Genomic DNA, 26,612 nt, shown 5'->3' on the forward strand with positions numbered 1-26,612 from the left:
TATAATTTAAATATAACATTTTTCAATAAAACACATAATCAAACATGAGGTATTGCCTGATGTTTTCTGAACACCAAAGCATTTTACTATTGTTTAACTTATGTGATGCCTAATAGTGTCAAACTCACCATGAGTTTTCAACATTTCTCTTAAATTACCACAACTTTTCAAAATGTCTAAAACTCACCATGTCAGTAAGTTTTTATTTTCTAAAACTCACATTCCGTTAGTGCACCATTAATGCTTCTTAACAGAGGTGTCCATGCCAACATAAATAATAATTTTCATGACCAAATTACCCTTGAATGATGAGTTAGAGGAAAATTGTTTTTTTTTTTAGTTTTCAATTTTCTTGTTTTTTTTTGCATTTCTAGTGTTTTTTATAATTTCTGATTTTTTTACATTTTCTATTTTCTACAATCTATAAATTTTCCTATATTTTTTGTTATTTATTTGCAAGTTATGTACTTTTCTATAATTTTTGATGTTTTCTCTACAATTTGTATTTTCTGATTTTGTTTTTCAATTTCTATAGTTTCTATAAATTGAAAATAATTTTTCATTTTGTTTGCAATTTCTATAATTTTTTGTAATTTCTATATTTTTATATATTTTATATTTGAAAATATATATTTTTTGAACTTTTTCCTTTTTTCATGTCTAAATATTAAAATGATAATATATTAACACCTATTAACTTTTTCCTTTTATTTAGCTAATTTAGGGGAAGTGGGGACAGGGCACTAGAGCAGTGGGCATATCAGCATATGGGTCCATTAACTTTAGCCACCCTCCACGAGATCAAATCAGCCTTCCACAAAATTGCCTCCCACCCTCCACGAGATCAAATCTCCTAATAATTTTTGATATTATTAAAAAATGTTCTCAATACTGGACGGATTTCAACTCACCGTCCACCGACTGCCGACCCCAATAACGAAGTACGAACTATCTGCTAAGGCTGTTCACTCTATTGTTGAGAAAATAAGTATATGATCGTCAGATAGTGGACCGCGATCCCAATCGTACGTTCCGAGAACAATTCTATCCTTTAGGTGTGGGCTCCAGAAAAAAGAAAATGCGGTCCACATTTGGGTTTGTCTTTGACTCTTTGGTGTTCGGATCTTCTACCGGAACTGGAGGATACAGGGCCAATTACGATATGCTACGTCAGCCTGATGTGGTCTCTACCTCCACGATGATTATGTGGTGTATTGTGATTGGTCGGTCAACTGTTACGAGTATAACTGTAGACGTGACAGTCAAGAATTCAAATCAACCCTCCCACGAGATTGCCCCATCAACGTCTCACAGCACATCACGACCGTGGGATGTTGTGGGGGCTGATTTGGTCGAATCCGGATCTCTTATTTATGATAATTTTGTCCACGTTTATCGCAGTCACGAAGAACTTTTCATCCTCTAACAGTATTATGCAGGAGAGATATTCTCAATTCACGGGGGTGATGTATTGTGCGTAGGCGTTGGCAGGATTTTCGTGGGCAGGAGATCCGGAGTCGATTTGGTCTGACAGCCAACCTTCTTCAACTGCACGAAGATTGCGATTTCCTTCAACTCTCAAGAGTCGTCGAGACTCTCTCCTCAGTCCTCTCCCATTTCTTCTTCTTCTTCCCTCTTCTCTCTATACAGTATACACCCTACAAACCCCAAACCATGGGACTGTCATGGAGCAGTAGAAGAACGAACAATACCCAGTATCCTTCACAGCTCGTTTCTTCTTCTTCTTCTTCGTCTTCTGCTACCACTGCTGCTGCTGCCGCCTCTGCCTCAGATACTAATAATCCTTTTTCTTCAAATCCATGTACGCTTTCTTCTTCTTCTTCTTCTTCTTCTCCTCCTCCTCCTCCTTCACAACCACCTAACTATGTTTTTGCAGCGAACGCGCCATATCCTGCACCCTCGTACCCACCCCAGAATCCTTATCATACACTGCCACCACCCCCACCCCCTCCTCATCATGTTTCATACTATCAGTATGCGGGATATAATTCCAGCGGATACAGTGGATCGTCTAATTTCTCTCCGTATTACGGTAATCGTGTCAATGGGTGGCATGGAATTCGGCCCCCAGGAGTTCCTCTCCAGCCTCCGCCTCCTTATGTTGACCATCAGAACGCCAAGAAGATTAAGAACGATGTGAATGTGCATAAAGATACGATAAAGCTTGAGGTCGATGAGACCAACCCAGATTGCCATTTGGTTTCTTTTACTTTCGATTCTTTGATTGATGGAAGGTATGCCTCCTTTTGGATGTCTCAGTCGAGGAGTTATTTGTATCTTAATTGGCTTTTCCCCTTTCTACTTATAGGGATTATGGGCATCCATTACGTAGTTGCTTTATTTAATGTTTGGTTTTGGTTTTGATTGTAAGAGGAAATTCCTTCTGGATTCTAAGTTACATGAAAATTTGGTTCAGAATTAAGCAATTCTTCTCGTAATTAGGGTTTTGCACACACTCTCTTCCGAGAAACCGTATAAAATTTGACTGTAAAAAACCTGACAAACGCAATCAAATCGAAATTATCAGTACAAAATATTCTCTTTTGCTTATGAAAGGAAATTGAGAAGGATTGATCAACAAATCAACCATTTCACCAATCACCTGTTATATGCATATGTCTGGATCCATCATGTCTAAAGTGGCCTTACAGATGATTAAATCATTCTTCCGTTTTCATTATTTGAGAAAGTAGTTTGGTATCACTTTATTTATATTCTGAGAATTGAAGCTTCTAGAATACTGGTAAGTTTTTCACTTTATTTATGTAACTAGCCAGCCCCATATTGTTAAGATAAGGCTTAGAATGATGTAAAATAGCAAAGAATCGTTGCTTTTCACCATTTTGTTGGGGCCCTGGGAAAGAGTGGTATTGAACAATTGGTAAGATAATTATCTTATGATGCTTGTAGTGTAGACATGGTTACTAATTCTGCTATTTCTAAGTAATGAACTTGAACAAACAGAAAAAAGTAATGAACTTAAGCATCACAGGGGGAAAATAATGAAGCAGCCAGCTAATGGATGATGACCGGATTAAATTGAATGTTTAACAGAAGCTTCTTCAGGAATCCTTTATCCCAGGGATATAGGTCTTCTGAATGTTGAGGAATTGGTTACCCATCTCCATCTTTATTGTAGTTATGCTGGTGAGTTATGGATTCATTTTGTTAAGCTCTTTAGTAGGCATTGAGTAAATTCTTTAGGAATAAGGATTTTTTTTCCCTCATTGAGCTTTGGCCAGTTGAGGGCCAACTAGCTTCCTGCTAAAGTCTTTATCTGGGGTTGTAGCAGAGACCTGGGATCAAATTTTGCCTTCACAAGGGATAAGGGGGCTTTGGGGGAAGGCTGCCCCTATTGTGTTGTGTAGCCCATACGGCTAACAAAAAAAAGCTAAGGGACTTTTTGATCAGCTGGTCGGTTAAGAGATTTGGCAACAGGATTGATATTTTATGGAATCTATCAAACCAAAATAGTCTAAATATCAAACCAAACCACAAACAAGATTAGATTAGAACCGATCATAACAATGGAGAATCATTGTAGAAATTTTGCACCATCAAGACATTTTCTTGAACACCAAATAGTCACCCTGAGATCTAGTATGACATGCTGATATTGATAGTCATAAGTAGACCATAGACCAGAGAAGTTGCAGAGCTTGTATAATACTTTGAAAAGTTAAAACTTCGAAAGAAAACGCCAAAGTTGGCTAAATGACCAACAACCAACCTTTTAGACAATAATCAAAATATCAAATAGCTGATATGCAACATAGAAACCAGAATTTGCTTGAAGATATGAACTAGTTCAGATGCTAGGGAGCATAACCCACAAGATGAGGAGGGAAAATATAAACCCTTCCATAGAGGGAGTCATTCCACAGAGCCAACAAAAGAGAAAATCCCAAAAAAGCTTTAATAGTGTTAAAAAAAAGGATTGGAAGATGCCCTAATATACCAACCAGATCAGATTTCCTTGCTGAAATGACCCATTTGATCTTCTTTCTCATATAAAAACGACCTGAACTCTAAAACCTCAAGTCTAGATTCCACTAGGTGTGAGAGAGAACTGAAAGAAAATCCAAATCTGATGTTACTTTTTTTCTGGTTTCTGAAATAAGCAACGAGAAGCAATATCACCCTTTTTGGGGTCTAGTAAAATTCCAAGAAAATAATGAAAAAAACTCACAAATATTCCTCATTGAATGGTAAAAGTCCCTAACAGATTGCTTTACAGATTCAAGCACCACAGACCTTGAGTGAATAGTAACTCGATTGCTAGTCTTCCTTGCTTCACCAAACTAATTCCCACACTAAACCTGCTCTGATACAATGCCAACCAGTAGGAAAGAGAATAGTAAATCAAAAAGAAAATAAGAAGAAGAAATAGAGAAAACACCAATTCATCAAAAAAAAAAAAAGAGAAAACACCAAGATTTAATGTGGTTTGGCTCGGTAACCTACATCCACGAGAAGAGAGGGAAATCATCCACTATGAGAACAAGAGATACATGACTGACCTTTCATTTACAACAAAATATCCACTCTCACACAACCCTAATCCCACACAACCAATTGGATTAAATAAGCAAAAGACCCAATTATATCAGAATTTCACATAGGCCCCTCTTCCTCCCATAAGTACATACAAGTCCCAAAAATGTATCAACATTATAAATATACCCTTGTAACCTCTAACACATTAGATATTGGATAAAAGAAGAAAATCCATTGGCATATAGTTTGAACTGCTCATTTAGGTGGACTCTTAAATCTCAACCAATAGCCTGGCTGGATCTTTATTAAGAGAAAGGGTAGGGAGGTTTGAGCTAGGCTGGGGGGCTGCCATGTTTATATACAAACTTTTAATTCTATTTGACATCATGGTTTAAGTTTTGTCAGCCCCGGCTGTTGCACATACTACTCCCAAGCTTTAAAAGCACAAAGCGCAAAAAAAGTGCAAGGGGCATTTTGCGCCTGAAATTGAAAAAATTAAAAATATATATGCCCAAAAATTCAAAAAATTTTATCCATAAAAAAGTTCAAAATATTTTACATAATATTAATTAAAAATATAAACTTAAATTTTAAAATAAATGTTTTAATAAAACCTATTATCTCAAATTAAAACACATAAGCTGGCTCTTTATTAAGAGAAAGGGTAGGGAGGTTTGAGCTAGGCTGGGGGGCTGCCATGTTTGTATACAAACATTTAATTCTATATGACATCATGGTTTAAGTTTTGTCAGCCCTGGCTGTCGCACATACCACTCCTAAGCTTTAAAAGCACAAGACAAAAAAAAAGTGCAAGGGGCATTTTGCGTCTGAAATTGAAAAAATTAAAAATATATATGCCCCAAAATTCAAAAAGTTCAAAATATTTTACATAATATTAATTAAAAATATACTTAAATTTTAAAATAAATGTTTTAATAAAACCTATTATCTCAAATTAAAATACGTAAGCATAACTTATAAAACATATTCAAGCATATAACTCTCGATCTCTTTATTCTTTTTCCAATTGCATTACTTCAAAATTCAAATGGCTAATGTGATTTTTTTGATCAATAACAGAATTTCATTAGATTAATATATAAACAACAGTACAACAATCAGAGCGAGAGTTAAAAAGGCTTCACACCAAGAAAGCAACAACAAGCTCACAATACAGCCCAGTACAATCTTCCCATACCCTGCTTTGCCAAAGCGTCTGCATAGGCATTTGCTGTTCTTTTTTTTTTGAAGGTAAAGTAAAAATTTTATTGATAAGAGAAGCTACAGTACAACAGCAACCTAGTGGAAAAACACTAGGAGAACAACCACGTTACAAAGTTCAAATGGAGTGGGATTCAAGGAGCTGAAAGGCATTCTGATTTTTAAATTCTGAAATTACAGATAACCAGGAACCAAGTCTATTGACAGCAATTTTAAGCAGATCTTCAAGAGCTCTAGCCTTGTTGCAGAAAACACGACTGTTCCTTTCAGTCCAGACAGTGACCAGGACAACTGCAGGGATTGTTTTCCAGACAAGCTTCCCTTTCTTGCTCAGCCTAGGAAGCTTCCAACTACACAGCACCTCCTTTATAGCTCGAGGCATAACCCAACTGATGCCGGAAGAATTGATGAAATGCTCCCACAACTTAGCAGACAGAGGGCAATGAATGCATAGGTGACCACCAGTTCAGGAACCAAAGCACATAGACCACAATTCAGATCAGGAATCTGAATTCCTCGTCTACTCAGATTAACTCTAGACAGGCATTTGTCTAGATCCAGAACCCAAACTAGAAAGCTTGCCTTAGAAGGACTAGTAGAGACCCAAATCTGTTTGCTTAGGAAAACCCGCAATAGCACCTTGGCTTAGCTTTTCTGCCATAGATTTAACTGAGAAAACCCTGATAAAGTTCAGACCTGCACTAGAATTCTGTTAGAGTTAGAGGAAGATTAGAGGAGATAGAAGAGATAAGAAGAGAAGAAGAGAAGAAAAGAAGAAAAGAAAGGAGAAGGAGAAAACTGGTTCGAACAAGAGAGAAAAATCACTCTCTCTAATCGGCCAAGTTATATTTATATGTTTCTATTGAATTAAAGCAAAAGACTATTATGTCCCTACTTAAGTATGAGACACATCACTTGACATAAACATTACACATCAGCTTAAACATAAATAGGACTAAACTACCCCTATACAGTCGACACTAACACTCCCCCTCAAACTGGTGAGTATATATCATATAGTCCCCGCTTGTTACATATGTAGTCCACTCTTCCCCGACTCAACCCTTTGGTGAACAAGTCTGCCCATTGGCTTCCTGTGTTAACATATGCAGTATCTATCACTTCACTAAACACCTTCTCTCTCATAAAGTGACAATCAACTTCTATATGCTTTGCTCTCTCATGAAACACTGGATTAGAAGAGATGTTGACTGCAGTTTGGTTGTCACAATAAAGCTTCATTGGAGTGTCAATGGAATATCCCATCTCCTGTAGAAGATTTTTCAACCACATTAGTTCACAAGTGGTATATGCCATGGCTCTGTATTTAGCTTCTGCACTACTTCCTACCACAACTGTCTGTTTCTTACTTTTATATGTCACCAAATTACCCCCAAGGAAAGTACAATAACCTGTAGTGGACCTTCTGTCAGATACAGAACCAGCCCAATCAACATCAGTGTATCCCTTTATTTCAAGATTTCCTCCACTCTTGTATATCAAGCCACAACTAGGAGCTCCCTTCAAATACCTTATAATCCTTAGAACTGCATCCCAATGTGGAACCCAAGGTTTTTGCATAAACTGACTCACCACACTAACTGCAAATGAAATATCTAGCTGAGTAATGGTTAGGTAGTTTAGCTTACCCACCAACTATCTATACCTTCTAGGATCTTCAAACTTCTCACCCATATCACTGTTCAACTTGGTATTTGGTTCTATAGATGTTTCAATCGGTTTGGCACCTAACAATCATGTCTCTTCCAACAAATCAAGAACATACTTCCTCTGGCACAAATTAATGCCATCCTTAGACCATGCTATTTCTATCCCCAAGAAATATTTTAATTTACCAAGGTCCTTTGTTTGAAAGTGCTCCTGCAGAAAGGTCTTCAACCTATCAATCCCCAATCTATCACTATAGGTAATGACAATATCATCTACATATACCACCAGTAAGATCTTCCCAGCATGCGAATCATGGTTGAATATTGAATGATCAACCTGACACTATTTCATACCAAACTTCTTTATCACTTCATTGAATCTACCAAACCACGCACAGGGGAACTGTTTAAGTTCATAAACAGCCTTCTTTAGTTTGCACACCTTACCATCCTCCCCCTGAGCAACAAACCCTGACGGTTACTCCATATAAACCTCTTCAAGGAGATCACCATGTAAAAAGGCATTCTTGATGTCAAGCTGAAATAGAGGCCAATCATACATAATAGCTAAAGATATCATAACACGAACTGAACCAATTTTAGCAACAGGAGAGAAGGTCTTCGTGTAGTCAATACCATATGCTTGGGAACAACCTTTGGCAACCAGTCTAGCTTTCAACCACTCTACACTACCATCAGGTAGATACTTAACAGTGTATACCCACTTACAACCTACAACATGCTTACCAGGAGGGAGCATGGTGAGATCCCGTGTATGATTATGAGCTAAAGCATAAAGTTCTTCCATTGCATGGTGCTACCCTGGAGAGGCAAGGGCTTCCTGGACATCCATAGAAATGGGATGAAGTGTGCAAGTGCGTTTACCTTTCCACAAGGCGATAGGAAGATCAAGGTCAGAAACAGGGGGTGTGGCTGGTGTGGGAACAACTGTTGGATCTGTTGATGGTGTTGAAGCTGGAGGAGGAGCTGGTACATGTTGTTGATGCGTATACACTTGACGGATGGGTGGCTGTTCAATAGGAAACTGCACCGGAGGCAAAGACTTAGTCACAACTGGAACAAGTGAAATGGGGTCCTTAGCGGGAACTAAAAGAGGAGGAGGAGGTGAGGAAGAAGAAGAAGGGACATCACTTGACCTAGAGAAGAATGAAGTAGACAAAGAAAGTAACATTAGGACACACAAAGGAACATCGAGAACTAGGGTTATAACACTTATACCCTTTCTGGGTTCGGGAATATCCAAGGAAGATACACTCAGTGGGTCGTGCATCTAATTTGTCCATTCTAGGTCCAAGATTATGAACAAAACATACACACCCAAAAACCCTGGGAGTAAGAGGAAACAGGGACAAGGTAGGAAACAAAGTAGTGAAAGAAGAATGACCTTCAAGGATGGGCGTGGGCATAGCATCACACCAAAAATGTTTGGGTACATTCATATGGTGCATAAGGGACCGAGTAGTTTCCAAAAGATGACGGTTCTTTCTCTCAGTTACCCTATTTTGTTGTGGGGTGTAGGTACATGAAGTTTGATGGATAATTCCATGTTATTTCAAATACTCCTTAAACGATGTATAAAAGTATTCTCGACCATTATCAGAACGAAGAATCTTAATGTGTACAACAAATTGGTTGCGAATTTCAGTATAAATTTTTTTGGAAAATGGAAAACAATTCACTCATTTCTTTCATTAGGTAAAAGCTACATCATCTTTGAATAATCATCAACAAAAATAACAAAGTATTTGTAACCATTGTATGACACTATTTTATTTGGACCCCAAATATCTGAATGAACTAAAGAAAAATGACTTGACATACGATTATCAATCCTAGGACTAAAGGGAACACAATGATGTTTCCCCAACTGACACTACTCACAATCCAAAATAGAAATACGACTCAATGACAGAATAAGTGACTTCAGTGCTTTAAGCGATGGATGACCAACTCTAAAATGACACTGAAGAGGAGAGAGAGATGTCTGAAGAGTTGTTGACGAACCACCACCACCACCATCAAGATAATACAGTTCACCTGCTTCATGTCCTCCACCAATCTTCATCCCTGTCTTGAGATCCTGAAAAACACAAGAATAAAGGTAAAAGGTGATAGAGTAATTAAGAGACTTGGCTAGCTTACTAACAAACATAAGATTAAAAGGGAATTTGGGAACATACAAAACTGAGGATAGGGATAAAGGGTATATGTCAACATTACCAACACCACAAATGGAGGATGTGGAACCATTAGCATGGGTAACAAAATGTGATGTGGAGCACTATGAAAGGGAGGAAAACACACCTAGAGTCCTAATCATATGATCGGAAGCTCTAGAGTTGATAATCTAGGAGGTGGGTTTGGATGCCAAACAAGTCATACCTGAATGTGCGAGAGTAACTGTATTCTATTGAGAGGTGGCTTGGATAAACCGTACATACTCATCACGTGGGACACTCATCATCTCCTTCCTGGAGACATCTGTAGATCTAGAGGGCATTTGATCAGCTTGTTGGATATCCTGTCTTGAACTACCATCACTAGCTACTACATGATTTGCGCAAGTTGAAGGTGGGCCATGCAAATCATAACAAAAGTTAATGGTGTGCCCTTCCATACCATAATGTGTATACCTCCTTGGACCATTACTACATCCTCTGCCACGAGCTCCCCCTAAATCTCGACCTATAACACGTCCACCACCACGACTATACATAAGTCCACCACCACCACTACGACTATACATGGATCCACTGCTACCACTACGACTGGGCTGAACTCCCCGAGCTCCACCTCTAACACCACGGCCTCCCCCTCTCGTCATTGCAAAGGCAGACCTGTTAGAGAAATGTTTTAAAATGCGGAGGCGTGACGCGAGGTGTTCCACTACCTAGAGGCGTGAGGCGTAGTTCAGAACGCAAGAGGCGTAAGCCTCCTTAAGATGAGGGGGGTTAGGAGGAGGATGAAGAGTAAGGGGGGATCTCATGTTTTTTAATTTTTAATAAAAATCTTTTATATTAAGAAGAATAAAGATGCATAAAATTAGTTGAAAGGGGGGCAAACAACTTTCTTTCCCCTTATCTTTTCTTCCCTTCCCTTTCCTTTTCTTTTCTTTCCTTTTCGCTTTTTTTTTTCTTTCTTTTTTTTTGATAGGAAACGGTAACTTTCATTAGATAAAACCATACGAAACAACTGTCACCTTCCAAAGTAAAAGGTGACCCTTGAATAACAAAAATCTTACAACACTGCACAAAACAAAAACTCCCGATCCACCCCTTGTTTTACTAGGTTGTTAGCTAAAGCATTTGTTGACCTCCTAGACCAATACACTTTTGCATCCAGCTCCCTTTTGAGGCTCAATATTTCCCTTACCTGTTGTCTAAGGGACCACATTCCCAAACTATTTGATTGCAGCTAATACTTAATAATTCTCTCTTTTTTTTCTTCTCTTTCTCTTTCTTTTTCTTTCCCTTCCCTTTCTTTTCCTTTCCTTTCCTTTCCTTTTTTTTTTTCTTTTTTTTTTGTCTTTTTATATAAGATGTGCACATGAGGCATACGCCTCTAGCATGCCTCATGAAAAAAGCGCAAGAGACGTACGCCTCTTGCACTTGAGGCATACGCCTCAGAGGTGTCAGCGCCTCTGGCATACGCCTTAGGGCGTTTTGGGAGCGCCTCGCCTAGAGGCGCTGCGCACACCTTCCACGCCTTTTAAAACAGTGTCAGAGATATTAGAATTCTCTGTGGGTCCAATAGAAATCCTCTGAAGACGGGATGGTACATATTTATATTTCAGATTTCAACCCTCTGCCACAAGCTGACCCTCCTAGTATCTTGTTCTCACTGGTTCATATTCAGATTTCAGCTCTACTAAAAATCTGGTCACATCTAGTTGTTCTCTCTGTTGTTGCTGAATCTTAACATTAGAAGTGAGGGGATGGTACACATTCAACTCATTACGAAGGTTCCTCATGCTAACATAGTACTCCTCACGACTCTAATTACCCTATTGTAGATTAAAGTACTGCTGATAAAGCTGATACACTTTAGTAGTATCGTCTTGTCCCGAGTACAATTTCTTGGCATGGTCCTAAATCTCCTTGGCTGTATCTAGGAACATAAAATTAACACTGATCTTGGGTTCCATACTATTCTATAACTAAGTCATACTCTGTGCATCTTCTTGTTCCCAATCACTATACTCTAGAGAGTTGGTGGGAGGTTTTTCTTCTCTTACATGTTTTACTTTCTTCTTAGCTCTAAGAAAAACTTCTATAGATTTTGCCCAAGGCACATAATTCTCCCCATTCAACTTGATAGAAGTCATCTGAACATTCAAGTGTCGGTGGGAACCATAACACTAGATTTGTGTTCACTACTGTCTCCCACTCTGAATTCCCCTTTTTTTTTCGTATATCAAACTTCTAAATCACTTTTCACCACACTGCACACTAGTGAAACCACCTACATTCACAATTTTCAGCAATACCTGTCGCTGATTTCTTCACTTTCAGCACCACAAAACCACCATACAACTACCTCAATACACACCATAGCACTAGCAACTCACCAACCACTCGATTCACATTGAAACACACATATGTCCCACCTATTTGATCACCAAAAACCAACCTAACACTCAATTGTCCACTACACCACCTGAAACAGCCCCCTTCTTACCATCAATTAGAGGGCTTCTTACAAACCACCACAAACACCCATTAAACCACTGACAGGAGGCGTGGAAACCTCCAAAAGAAAAGGGCGTTCACTCCTTTTCAGCCCTTTTCCCTATCTCCAACGGATGATGAAGAAAACTGTAAAACCCTAAGCTGATTGGCGATAGGACAGAATTCTGGACAGATCTGATTTTGTCACATTGGCTCTGATACCATGATAAAGTTCAGACCTGCACTAGAATTCTGTTAGAATTAGAGGAAGATTAGAGGAGATAGAAGAGAGAAGAAGAGAAGAAGAGAAGAAAAGAAAGGGGAAGGAGAAAACTGGTTCAAACAAGAGAAAAAAATCACTCTCTCTAGTCGGCCAGGTTATATTTATATGTTTCTATTGAGTTAAACCAAAAGACTATTATGTCCCTACTTAAGTATGGGACACATCACTTGACATAAACATTACACATCAGCTTAAACATAAATAGAAGGACTGAACTACCCCTATACAGTCAACACTAACAAACCCCATCTCCACTTCCATTCGTCATCCACATCAATAGAAACCTGCTGATTCTGCAATAACTGTAATAGCTCTAGCAGCTGCTCCAGCTCCCAGTCTTGGTGGTTCCTTCTAAAGACAGGACACCAAACAACACAACCATTCTCCCACTCAAAAGAGCCAATGGGAAAAATCACACTCTTACCAAGGTTAACTTTGAGCCCAGTCACAACCTCAAACCAGCAAAAAATGCCCAACATAGAATCAAACTACTCAGCCGGGGAATCAATAAAACATAAAGTGTCGTCTGCAAATTGGAGAATTCAAACATAAAGTGTCGTCTATAAAATTTTGGCAAAAGTTCTGGCAGGGAGGTTGAAAAAGGCCTTACCTTCTGTTATTTTTGAGAACCAAGGTGCCTTTGTTCCTGGGAGGCAAATGTTGGACAGTGTCTTGATTGAAAATGAGCTAATTGACTCTAGAAAGAGGAATGGTAGGCCGGGTTTGGTTTGTAAGTTGGATATTGAGAAAGCTTAATACATTCCTTAATCATATTTTTTAGGGAGCCGACGTTTAATACATTCCCCTCACTTTTAGAATTCAAAAATTGAAACTCCCTCCCTTCCCTCTTCCCCTTTCCCACTCATCCTAACCGTTCAACAATGCAACAATCGGACGGCCCCTGTCTAACCTTCCTCCCTCACCTCCCAACCCTGTTCCACCACCCACGACCTGAGATTCCACCCCCTACCGAGATTGAGAAGGTGGGGAGGTCGTCGACCCCTTCTCTTGACCGCATCTGCAAGAGAAACTTTCGTCCTTCTCACAAAGGACTGTTTTAGAAAATTTTGGCAGCTGTTTTGGCCTCTGATGGATGATCTCCTCACCCTTAGAACATGGCTTCCACCTACGTGCCACTGGAAGGGTCTCCAGCCAAACACAAATAGTGAAGATCACCCCGCCAACCACAATGTCCACTTTTTCAAGGATGTTGCTACCATCTCTAATCTTCACCCGAACCCATTCTCAGGTCGCTAACTCATTGAGAGAATTGTCCATTTGAATGAACCCTCCATAGGCATCCCCCATAGCTCTTATCATATTTGGACACCAAAGTAGTAGAGGGAGGCCATAAATCCTAATCCAGTTTTGCTCCATTGGTGGTTCCTGCTGGTCCTCCACCTCCGGATAGAAGCATCCCGCACCCCACCAATCAAGTAACACATTGGATCCCCCCAACCGCCAGGGACCATTCTGGGTCACCCACTCAGCCTCAGGTCTGGACAAGAAAATGAAGAGGAACAAGCCATCTGTGAGTTTTTTCACTCTCACACCCCCCACTTCTCTCCAAGCTCTATTAGCCCAGACGTCCACTCACCTCACATCTGCCCCCTCATGAAAGCGACCCACCAAGCAGTTGTATAGGAACTGTCTTCTGCCCCCACCCTGTCCACCTCTGTAAAAATCACCTTCCTACCACCCACTCGCTTCAAATCTGCTTGCCCTAACTCTGGCCAAGCCCTTACTGTCAAAACTTTATTGAAAGGTACATTAATCCTTACCCTACCTTCGGAATCCTTCCTTCAGTACTAGTTCTCTCAACCCACCTCCTGGAAGCAGGCCTGCCTCCACTAGCAACACTACCCCGAAACCCCATCTTCAACGTTCAAGATCTTAACTAGCTTAACTCACTTGCCGCCATTATACTCAATCACCAGGTTTTCCAAACTAGCATTTGCTGTTCTTTTCACCCACTGAAATTGAATGTCATCCCCTTAGTTAGCCATTTAATTTCCTTTCTTTCATTAGCAAACTTCCAAAGATCACTTCCCCTCTTCAGCCAGCTCAACACCAACTTTGAGCCCCCTTCAATAATTAATTTTTGTACATTTAGTTCCTTACTCTTTCTAATACCTTCCAATACAACATAGATCTCAGGCTCTCAGCTCTCAGAGAATTCCCAATCCCAATGGAGCCTAAATACATTGCCATTACTTTCCCCTCATCATCTCTAAAGACACCTCCTACACCTGAAGGGCCTGGGTTACCTTCACTACTCCCATCAAAATTTAGCTTTATAAAACCATTTCCAGGTGGTGACCACACAGGAGAAGTAGTAGATTAAGCCCGAGCAGAATTTGCCACTTCCACGCTAACTGTAGACACATCATCAAATAGTTGCACAGATTTTAGTCAATGCACCACCCTAACTGTTATGGCTTCAATAATACCTTCTTTGCTTCTTTCCTTTTCGGAGAAAATTCTGGAATTCCTTTCCTCCCATAAAGTCCAGCATGTAGTAGCCCTCACACATCTCCACATAATCTTTCCCCTTCTTTTAGGCCATCTAAAGAACAAGGAGCTAAAAAGACTTTGGATGTTTGATGGGGGGGGGGTGTCCATTCCCAAATAGCAGAAACAAAAGGGCAAGAAATTAATAAGTGGTAGGGTCCTTTGAGTACTTTGCATAAATGGATGTGTCCTTTGAGTTTGACCCTTTCTTTCCAGCCTCTCCTCGGGGGGAGAATAGGGTGCAAGAGGGGCAAGTTCCTTAAGTTCCACCACCTTTCATTCCTGACTCCACTCCATTTCATGTTTTTTTGAGGTGCCGTAAGGGACAACTGAGTTCAAAGTGTGTGGAGCAGCCAGAAACTGTGCATCCAACATCATTCGACTCCTTGGAGGCGGATCCAAGTACCCTTGTTCTCCTTGATGTTACTATTGATAATCCTATTAATGACCTTAATGTTCCCATTGCTTATAGAAAAGGTGTTAGATCATGTACTACTAAACATCATTTTGCCCATTTCTTGTCTTGTGAAAACATATCACCTTCATTCCGTGGTGTTTTGATTGCCATTGATTGTGTCTCCATTCCCAAAAGTGTTGTGGAAGCCTTGTCTATCCCTGAATGGACAGATGCAATGAAAGAGAAAATGTGTGTTCTACACAAAAACAATACTTGGGAGTTGGTGGATCTTCCTGAAGGGAAAGAGCTAGTGGGGTGTAAGTGGGTATTCACAGTGAAATGCAAGGCTGATGGGACAAATTGAGAGGTATAAGGCCAGGTTGGTTGCAAAAGGGTACACACACGTATATGGAGTTAACTATACAAAAACCTTTGCCCCTTTTGCTAAAATGAACTCTATTCGGATCATATTATCCTTGACTGTTAACTTTGACTAGGAGTTTCATCAACTGGACATTAAAAATGCCTTCCTGAATGGGGATCTGGAAGAAGTGTATATGATTTAGCCTCCCGGGTTTATAGCACAAGGGTGTGAAGGAAAAGTTTGCAAACTAAAGAAATCCCTATATGGACCCCTAGGGCCTGGTTTAGCATATTTCACTTGGCTCTTCAGCAAATTGAGTTTAATCAATGTTAGTCTGACCATACTCTATTTGTAAAGAGGGACCAAGAGAAGATTGTGGTCCTAATCATGTATGTAGATGGCATAATAATTATAGGGAATTGGACTCTAATGTTCAGAAAGTTAAAAATCCCTTGTTGTACAATTTGAAGTTAAGGACCTAGGATAGTTACACTATTTCCTTGGAATTGAGGTTGCCCATTCTCAAAAGGGCATTTTCATTTCTCAAAGGAAATATATCCTAGATCTCTTACAAGATACAGGGAAGTTGGGAGCAAAGCTTGCAGATTCCCCTATTGATGAAAATCACAGACTTGGTGATTGTGTTGGAGAACCTGTGGCAGATGTCAAGAAGTTTCAAAGGTTATTAGGAAGACTCCTCTACTTGTCAATGACTTGACCAGTTGGAGTTCTTAGTTAGTTTATGCATGCTCCAAAAACTTCCCATTTGGAAGTAGCAGAGATAGTCCTAAGATATCTAAAGAAGTATCCAGGGACTGATATTTTGTTCAAAAAACATGGCCATATGAAGGTGGAAGTTTACACAGATACAGGTTGGGCTGGTGCAGTTGATGACAGGAAGTCGACTAGTGGGTATTACACCTTTGTTGGTGGAAATTTAATCACTTGGAGAAGCAAAAAACAAAGTGTAGTGGCTAGATCTAGTGCTGGGGCTGAATATAGAGCTATGGCTCATGGAGTTGTAGAAATGCTTTGGGTAAAAAATTTGATTAGTGAATTGGACTTCTATATTGATAGTCCAATGTCCGTTTACTGTGACAACAAGGCAGCCATTAATATTGCTGCCAATCCAGTTCTTCATGACAAGACCAAGCATATTGAAGTTGACAAGCACTTTATAAGAGAAAAACTTGATAAGAGTGAAGTGTGTACTCCTTACATCAGTTCCAAGGAACAACTAGTAGATGTACTTATAGAAGGTCTACACTACTTGCAGCATAATGAGTTATGTGACAAGTTGGGCATGATTGACATATATGCTCCAACTTGAGGGGGAGTGTTGAAATGTGTTATGTATTGCTGTAGGGGTATTTTTGTCATTTTCTTTATCTTTTTATTGTATTCTGTTGCCCCAAGTATAAATACTAACTTAGGTGCCACCAGCCATGTAACTTTCTGGAATAGAACTCTTTTCCTTCCTTTTCTCCTTCTCCTCTCCTCCTTTCTTCTTTTTTCTACTTTTTTTCTTCTTTCTTCTTGCTGGATTACACTCTTCTTACTAGTTTGTCTTCTATTGGGCATTACACCACTCTCCATGTCATAAAATCAATCTTCAATTGAATTGGAGGATCCCATACTTATTTTTCCAGAAGGGAAAGGCTACTTGACAATGCTAGCTGTTTTTGAAGGATTCCAGCATGAAAGTTGTCTGCTCCCAAAGTCAGACTTGAGAATCAGTAGTTCTAACTTGGATGGCACATTACTGGTATGAGCAAAAAAGGCAAGTGCCTTTGGTGGGCTGTGCCACTTGCAATTCTGTGGGCCATTTGGCTAGACAGAAACTCAAAGAGTTTTTTTTTTTTTAATCAGAAAAGTAATCCGGAGGAGGTTGTGTTCAATCATACTGTTGAAGAACTCTGAAACTGGATGCCAATTCTTAGGTTTTTTAAAAGAGAATGTCTGTTCTCTTCTTTTTTGGCTGTTGATTTTTTTTATTCCTTAGATGGGTTGTTAGTTTGTACAGAATCTCTTTATAAAGAGGACATTGTATACTTTTCAGACTTCAATACAAATATACCTTACCTTTTTTCCAGAAAAAAAGGAGGGAATCAATAATTCTAATGACTAGCTGGTGATCTTAAAGCATTTGTGATAGAGCAGTGGCCTCCTCTATATCCCAATCCTATAGAGCAGCGGTCTCCTTGTCTTCAGCCATACTGCCATAGCATATAGAATAGGAAAAGTTCCTTGGGGGTTTTCTATCATGCCAAACATCAACCCAAGAAAGTATTTGTTGAACCGTCCCTGACTTTATATTTTCCCACTTTGATTAAATTGTTGTAGTTTTTCTCTATACCCTTCCACAAAAATGGCCAAAAGAAGAAACTGCTTCACATAGGTCCCAACTGAGATTTAATGAACCACATTTTGCTTCACCTAAGTCCAACTATATGGCACTGAATAGAATGCAATGGTTCATGCATCCTACTGGATATGGTTGTGACAAGGTCTAGAAGATGATGCATTGTACCACCAGTGCTGTTTCCCAAGAAGACTAGCATTAATGACCTTAATCTTTTGACTTCCCAAAGACCAGCTTCCTCTGAGGTACAAATTTTCTTCTATTCTACAAGGTAAAATTTATGAATCTCTCCATGCCCTCCGGATAAAGTTTCTTTGAATTTTCTCTAATTTGTTTTCACCTTTGTCAAAATAGGGAAAAGAGACAAATAGTCGGAGTGGAGGTTCAATAAAGTCCTTTGATAACTTGTTTTTTATCAGCCTTCCTTTGATAAGTATTTTTCTTTTCACAATGATGATCACTTCTCAATATGCTCCACACAGGTTTCCAAAGTCCAAATGATGTTTGAAGTGCATTTTGGTCCTAATGGCAATCCTAAATATTTTATGAGTAGCCTACTCACCTCACAACTGAAGACTGCTGCAACGTTCTCAATCCCTTCTACATGTCTTATTTGGATGATGGCACTTTTCTGTAGATTGATTCTCATCCCTCATACCACCTCAACCACTGTATGATGCCAATAAGATTGACACCAGCTGGTCTTGAGCTGCCTTGAGGAGGAAGAGGGTGTCATCCACAAACTGGAACATGCCCAATCAACCTGGAGATATGAGGCCTCTTCTGAATACATAAATAAAGAAATTTCAGAAACAATGGTCTTGAGCTGCCTTAAAGTTTTTCCTAGGCGACCAACTAGGCATGTGGTATAGATAAAATATCTTTGTAGGGGCAACTAACTAATTGTGCTCCATTTTGTATATTGATACGAGTATATAACCTGTTTTCAGATGATAGGAATTTGTTTAGAGTGAAAAAGTAGGCCTCTTAATCCTTCTACATATGTGTGTTTTCCTTTGAACTAGGGAGGTTATTCAAAAATCTCGTCATTATTTCTGAAAATTGTGTAAGTTGTCCTTGAGTTGTCTTGCCAGGCCAAAACCCCTAGGTGTCACCTAGTTATTAACTACACTGCTCAGACAAAATTCAAATGGGAAGGTAGGATGAAGGGTCAAGGAGTAGAGAATATGGTGTCCATGATAAGAAAGAGTAATTGCATGGTCAAACTCATCATCATCATCTAAGCCTTGTCCCAGCTATATGGAGTTGGTCATTGCAAAGTAGAGGTAAAATGAAAATTTGGTCTTCTATTTCTGGGGATGGGGGTTATGCTCATTGGCGTTTTAGTTGTTTATGCCTGTAGATATTTCAAAAGGCTAGAAAAAAGAAGCTTGGTGGGAAGATCAGTAAAATGGATTGCTTACAAGCTTGAGGTAATAAATCAAGAGAATTGTTGAATAGGTGTCCAAGAATTGGGTGGGAAAACCTAAACAAAGAAAAGCTAGTTTAATTTAGAACAGGTTGATGATAGAGGGAAAATGGAATTTAGATGAAAAGACTAATGATATATGACTTGAAATGACCATCTGCATAAAGAAAGTAGCAAAGGATGTCTTGGGAGAATCTAAAGGGAAATGGAAAAGTGCTAAAGAAACATGGTAGTGGAATGAAAAGGTTCAAAATATAAATAGATAAAAATGAGTATATTACAAAGAACGGTAAAAGACTAGAAATGTGGAAAGGTGGGAAAAATATAAAACCATAAAAAAAGAAGTTAAAAAAAGAAGTAAGTGAAGTTAAACTTAGGGCATATGATAAGCTTTATCATAAATTGAGCACTAAAGGAATCTATAAACTATCAAAGATGAGATAAGGAAAGGCAAGGATTTAAACCATGTTGGGTGCATTAAAGAGGAAGATCAAAGAGTATTGGCAAAAGATGAGGAAATGAAACAAGGTTGGGAAAACTATTTTTAAAAGTTATTAAATGAACATTAGAGGACACTAATGGAAGAGAGACTAGAAATACAAATAATGATAAAAATAACATATACCTTCATAAAATTAGAACTACTAAAATGAAAGAGGTGCTGAATGAGATGAAGGGAAAAGCATTAGGACCCGATGGAATTCCAATAGAAGTATGGAAATGTATGGGAGAGGTAGGCTTATTGTGGCTTAATAAGCTTTTCAATAAGATAATGAAAGAAAAGGAGATGCCTAATGATTAGAGAAAGAATAGTATGGTGCCTATATTTAAGAACATAGGCAATATATAATTTGTAATGATTATTGAGGGATTAAGCTTATGGACCACACCATGAAACTGTGGGAGAGAATAATTGAGCAAAGAGTACGACATGAAGCAAGTATATTAGAGAACCAATTTGGGTTTATGGTAGGGAAATCAACCATGAAAGCTATATTTCTTTTGAGAAGATTGATAGAAAAGTTTACAGAGAAAAAGAGAGATCTCAATATGGTGTTCATTAATTTAGATAAAGCATATAATAGAGTTCCTAGAGAGATAATATGATGGGTCTTGGAAAAGAAAGGGGTTCATAATAGGTTAATAGACCTAATTAAAGGTATCTATGATGATGCAACAACCAATGTTAGAACACCTATGTGTGAAACATCAGATTTTATAGTTATAATGGGCCTTCACCAAGGTTTAGCAATTAGCCCTTATTTATTTGCACTGATCATGGATGAATTGACTAAACATATTTAGGAGGAGGTCCCACGGTGCATGTTGTTTGGTGATGACATCGCTCTAATTGATTACACTAATGAAGGATTAAATGCAAAGTTAATCTTATGGACAAATGGCTTAGAAACAAGAGGTTTTAAAGTAAGTAGGACGAGAACAAAATATATGGCATGTAAATTTAATAATAATGGGACTTCAAATCACGGTACACGTTGGATTGGAGACCAAGAGATAATTCAATGCGACCTTTTTCGGTACTTTGGTTTGATAATTCATAACAAGGGATAGATTGACAAGGATGTCTCTCATAGAATTATATCAGGATGGGAAAAATGAAGGGGGTGCATCTGTAGTCTTGTGTGATAGGCGAATACCACTTGGATTAAAAGGAAAATTCTATAAAATAGTTGTAAGGCCAATTATGTTGTTTGGAGTAGAGTGTTGAGCAGTCAAGAAACAATGTGTCCAGAAAATGAGTGTGGCAGAAATGCATATTCTGAGATGATTGGGTAAAAAATAAAGTTATTTGTAGGAACTTAGGAATAGCTCCAATAGGTGATAAAATGAGAGAAAGTAGACTAAGATGGTTTCGTCACGTGCATGGAAGGTCATGAATAACATTCATAAGAAGTGATTTGTTACAAGTTAAAGGGGCTAGAAGAGGCAAGGGGTAGACCAAAAAAGGACATGGATAGTAGTAAGAAATGATCTCAGCGCCAATGATTTAACAGTGGACATGACATTAAATAGAACAGATTGGCGAAACAGGATTCATGTAGCTGATTCCATATAATTGGGATAAGGCTTGGATGATGATGATGATGCATTGTTGAATTTACTTTGGTGAAGAATGAAAGAAATAGCCAATTATCATAATTATAAGGAGGTTAAAGCCTTAAAGGAGAGAAATTGAGGATGTTGCATGGTCAGTTTCTTGTTAGATAATTTTCTTGAAATTCTTGTTGTTTGGGGCTCCTTGCTGTTGAGATAAGCGTGCATTATGGAGAGACTACTGAGTAGATATTATGCTATTCTAGAATCCAAAATATTCAAGTTGGACATTTTAGGGGTGGCTTCTTATGTATTCTACTTGTGGTACATGGCGCTGTTAAGGAGGCCTGTACCAAGATTTTTGGAGAGAACTAGGAGAGATTTGCTATGGAATTTGTTTTTTTCTTTTCTCTCCTTTTCTTTGGTGGGGGAATGGGTACATGGCGCTGTTAAGGAGGCTTGTACCAAGATTCTAGGAGAGAACCGGGAGAGGTTTGCTATGGAACTTGTTTTTTTTTCTTTTCTCTCCTTTTCTTTGGGGTGGGGGAATGGATACATGGCGCTGTTAAGGAGGCTTGTACCAAGATTCTTGGAGAGAACCGGGAGAGGTTTGCTATGGAACTTGTTTTTTTTTTTTTTTTCTTCTCTCCTTTTCTTTGGGGTGGGGGAATGGGTACATGGCGCTGTTGAGGAGGCTTGTACCAAGATTCTTGGAGAGAACCGGGAGAGGTTTGCTATGAATTTTTTTTTGTTTTCTTTTCCTTCCTTTACTTTGGAGTGGGGGAATGGGGGATGATATCAACTAAACTTAAAGATAGGAAGAACAGGAAAAATAACAGAATGAGGTGTATCTGGAATGAAAGGGGCAAGAAGTTCTGAAGTTGGGGCTGTCAAATGCATGGGTAGGATCAGGTTATCTGAGACCATTTTGAGGAGAAATAGAGGGAGACTTGGGGGGTTGGGGAATAGAAGTTGTGTCTAGAGGATGAGCCAGGGGCTGGAGGAGAATGGTGATTGAATAACAGCCTGGAGGTTTTAGGTAATTTATTTTCTAGTGTTGTGCATTTTTGTCTTTATGGGTGCTGAAGTGGTTTTACATTTGGTTTAGATGTCTGCAGTAAATGAAACTGCTATTTTTTGCATGTCTGATATCTATGTGATGACTGAGGATCAAATGGAGTTATCTTTCTCTTGTATGTATTTTAAAGGACATGTTTTTTCCCCTTCTTTCCCTCTCCTCCTTCCCTTCTCTCAGTGATTTAAAAGGCGCGCCTAGGCGCTCAGGTGAGGGGCTTGGTCGGGGGCTCCCCTATTTGCTACTGTTGTTCATTCATTAGGACATGTTTTCTCCTTTCTCTCTCCTCCTTCCCTTCCCGCAGTTGTTTAAAAGGTGTGCCTAGGCGCTCAGGCGAGGGGCTTGGTTGGGGGCTCCCCTATTTGCTACTGTTGTTCATTCATTCATCCTAGTAAAATATCTTCTTAAAAGACAATTAACATTATAAAATCATTTATTTTTTTGTGTAAGGATTAAGAATTTAAGACCCTAACATGGATTTGTTTGGGCTTGCCTTGAGGGGCTTGGTACAAAGGCGGCTCGTAGAATCAGGAATGTGATATGTTTTACATCACATTAGCTATTTGAAGTAATGCAATCGAGGAAAAAAAGAGATCGTGGGTTTTACATGCTTGAAAATGTTTTATATGTTTGATTTTATTTTTAAGTTTTCATTTGAATGTGCTTTGCTTGTTATGTTTATTTTAATTTTAGATAATAGGTTTACAAAATTTTTGGGTTTAATTTTTATTAATCAAATTTAATATGTTTGATTTATTTTTAAATTAAAATACTTATTTTTATTTTTTATTAATATTTTGTTGGCATCTTTTTGAATATTCTGACATTTTTTGGCAATTTTGTATTTTTGCGCCTTGCTTCAAAAAGGCATGTGCCTCGCCTTGCGCCTTGTGCCTTGGGTGCAAATTGCCCCTTGCTCTTTTTAAAACACTGCCTTCCCTCCTCTTCTGGGGCATTTGCAAGGATGGAACTCTTTAGGTGGCCCCAGTGGTACAGTGGAGGCATTTTATCAGTATGCTGTATGTGCTTTATTAGCAATCATAGAAGAAGAATTCTTTTTCTGAACTTTTAAGTATAAATTTGGTGAAATACCTTTATGGTAATCTTCATACTGCTGCCAAAGGATGGTATTATTCTTTTTTAATGCTGTTGGGTTTGAATGGTATTATTCTTTTTAATGGTATTATACCTTGCTTTGATCACTTTTTTTTCTTCCAGTTCAAAGCATGCCTGTTGGGTTTGGATCTTGATTCTCAACTTTCTTTTATTTTTTTCTTGATAATGTTCCAGTTCAAAGCATGGCTTGTTGTATAACAAGTTCCTATTTGCTCCACTTGTGATTGGTTACTAACAAGTGGAGACCCTAACAGGGGCAGGGAATTATTGTTGAGACATCATTTAGGTAAGGATATTCCAAGTTAAAGAGATGCACACAATTGGCGCTCATCTTTAAGAGGGGTTGAGAGAGGCTTTTGGTTCACTCGGTAAAATTGAAATTAAAAACAATTAGTTTGTATGTTTAATTTCAGAATGGAGAACTGCATGGAGTTTGTAGTGAATGGCCAGAATCTGGGTGAAACTTTTCATTGGGTTTTGAAATACCAAACTATACACCTATGACAAATGCAGTCAAAGAGTGTTGATTGATTTAGATAAATCCTCAAGATTTTGAAGTATTAACTTATGTTCTGCTTTAAGTATTTTCATTTTTGATGAGCACCTGAAGAAACAATGGTTGTAAGAGTATGATGTGTTTTCTGGTCAGTGAGAGACACATTTTACTTGTTTGAAATTTCATTGAGTTTGGTGTTCAGCAAGGTACATTGAGAGACACAATAAATGCTAGGACTATCATCTGTGAATTCAAATCCAGTTGTTGCCTTTTAATTTGAGTTGTTGTAGTGCCTACTTTTTTTAATAATTAGTTTTTCAAACTTGATGCAAATGGACATTGTCATATCTCATAACTTTTTTATTCTTTTTTTGATGGCAGTATCACCATTTTTTACTTTGCCAAAGAAGGGGCAAACTGCAGTTTCAGTCCATTATATCCTGAAGCCAATATGCATATAAGAGTCCCGTTTCAGAAAGGACTGCGACAGAAGTTCCACCAGCCTCCAGGAACTGGCATTGATCTAGGCTTCTTTGAGTTGGATGATCTTGCAAAACCGTCACCTAAAGAAGATGTTTTCCCACTTGTCATCTCTGCGGAGGCATGCTTGCCACATCAGACTACAGATGGACAGCCTTTGCCATTGACTACATCTCCTAATGCACAGATTACTCAAGCTGTCCTAGAGAAGAATGGGGACCATTTCAAAGTGAGAGTGATTAAGCAGATATTGTGGGTTGATGGGGTTCGCTATGAGTTGCGTGAGCTTTATGGAGTTGGAAACTCAGAAGAAGCTGGGTTTGATGGCAATGATCCAGGGAAAGAGTGTGTTATTTGCATGGCAGAGCCAAAAGATACAGCAGTTTTACCTTGTCGACATATGGTGAGAGCCCATCCTTCTTATTTAGAGGAATCTTGTGTTATTTTGTTATTATAGGACCTGCATATTTGTGTTTTGTCACATTTGGGGAGGGATCCACTCTCATGGTAACTAGGAAATTTCCTTGGCATAAAATTGACCTAATTGGGTTATCTGAACCATTCAACCTATCACTAGCTTCTGGACTGTTAGAAAGATGTGGCTAATTTTTGGAGAAAGGTTGATAGATTGGTTGGGTGGTGATTTGATGAGAACCCCACTTAACCAAACATTCTTCGGCTAAAAAGATAACTTTGTTTTTCCCCTTTTTTTGGTCTGAATCTTGGAGCTTTTGAATGATAAGCACCGGAAGCTTTTCATGTTTACTTAATATTAATAGAGCGTTTTTATATGATCATGACCCAATGGCTGGTTCGATAATTTAAATGGTCCCATTATCTGCTCCTGTTTTTTCGTTTTCCTTTACTTCCTGTTTTAAAATGATGAAGGAGTTGATAGTTTTAAGTTTTAAACTTATATTTGGAGATGTTCTTTCACCGTTGGAGGTGCATGCCATGACGATTGCTGGCATGACCCCCATCCTCCAATCATTAAAGGAAAAGCCAGCTTGCTTTATTGCCGTGTCATAATTTCTTTTAAAGAAATTGTCAGACATCATGATACTAGAATGCTATTTTAGGTTTGATTTTATCATTTTCTGAAGATTTGGAAAATTGCCAACTTTGGAGTGAGAGATATTTATGAGATGGAGCATATGGCAGCCACTTGCACAGCTCATAACTGTCGTCTCTATCACCACTTCCACTTTATTCTTTCTCCTTTACTATTTAGCATGCTTCTGTTCTCATGTTGGACGATGGCGTTTGCATTTTCAGTGTATGTGCAGTGATTGTGCAAAAGAACTGAGGCTTCAATCTAACAAGTGTCCAATATGCCGCCAGCCTATTGAAGAACTCTTAGAGATAAAAGTTAATAAAGGTGATCAATGAGAAATCCTTCTCATTAAAATTCTTTGTTTTGATGGCATTTCTTTGCTATTCACATATGTATTTTTTTTTTTTAATTTGTCTTCCTCTATATTACTAGATCAGTCACCATATTTCAATTTCTTTCTTGCTTCTTTATCATGGGAGGTGGGGGCACCTTGCCTACAGAAAGAATGATTACTATATCCCACTTCCCAATTTTCATGGACTGTAACTTTAGTTGTATATATTATATTCCAAAAGTGGGGGAATTTACTACAAATTTTATCATATACATTTTCATTTTTGCCCATTTTCCAGAAAATGTTGGATTCCGTTCCCTTTTATTTATTTCACTTTCTTCTACACCCTAACCAGTCTACTTCAGTCCTGTTTGGGCCAAATGAAATTTTTAACTTTGGAACTAACCCTTTCTGATTAGAAAAGGGAATTAGGGAAAGAACCCTTGGCCAAAGAAGTTACATCTGGAGCTAAAGGAGGTAAGTTAGAATCTTTAAATTCGATGTATATGTGGGACTTGTGTGGTGTGAAGATATCCCCGGAGGGCAAGTTTGGAATCAT

At 38.6% G+C, this 26,612-nt stretch overlaps 1 protein-coding gene across 2 annotated transcripts; it reads left to right on the forward strand.

Annotated features, from left to right (window-relative positions):
- The first annotated feature begins 1,511 nt into the window (after positions 1-1,511).
- On the forward strand, positions 1,512-26,343 carry LOC104612575 (putative E3 ubiquitin-protein ligase LUL4). 2 transcript variants are annotated; one of them, XM_010280031.3, is made up of 4 exons: positions 1,514-1,822; positions 1,898-2,255; positions 24,567-25,068; positions 25,941-26,343. In XM_010280031.3, the coding sequence occupies exons 1-4, from the start codon at positions 1,675-1,677 to the stop codon at positions 26,052-26,054; spliced, it is 1,122 nt and encodes a 373-aa protein (XP_010278333.1). In that variant the 5' UTR covers positions 1,514-1,674; the 3' UTR covers positions 26,055-26,343. The 2 variants fall into 2 exon arrangements, with proteins under 2 accessions (XP_010278324.1, XP_010278333.1); XM_010280022.3 differs by having other exon boundaries at positions 1,512-2,255.
- The last annotated feature ends 269 nt before the right edge of the window (positions 26,344-26,612 follow it).

Source organism: Nelumbo nucifera, chromosome 4 (genome assembly GCF_055504915.1).
Source record: "Nelumbo nucifera cultivar China Antique chromosome 4, China Antique-T2T, whole genome shotgun sequence".
In the NCBI taxonomy this organism is placed as follows: Eukaryota; Viridiplantae; Streptophyta; class Magnoliopsida; order Proteales; family Nelumbonaceae; genus Nelumbo; species Nelumbo nucifera.

What these genes read in the sequence shown, in the direction of transcription:
- LOC104612575 (XM_010280022.3), top strand. Translation starts at nt 1,675, where the DNA reads ATGGGACTGTCATGGAGCAGTAGAAGAACGAACAATACCCAGTATCCT. An exon ending in GATTCTTTGATTGATGGAAG is followed by an intron (nt 2,256 to 24,566) that starts GTATGCCTCCTT and finishes TTTTGATGGCAG; the next exon opens with TATCACCATTTTTTACTTTG. An exon ending in TTTTACCTTGTCGACATATG is followed by an intron (nt 25,069 to 25,940) that starts GTGAGAGCCCAT and finishes TTGCATTTTCAG; the next exon opens with TGTATGTGCAGTGATTGTGC.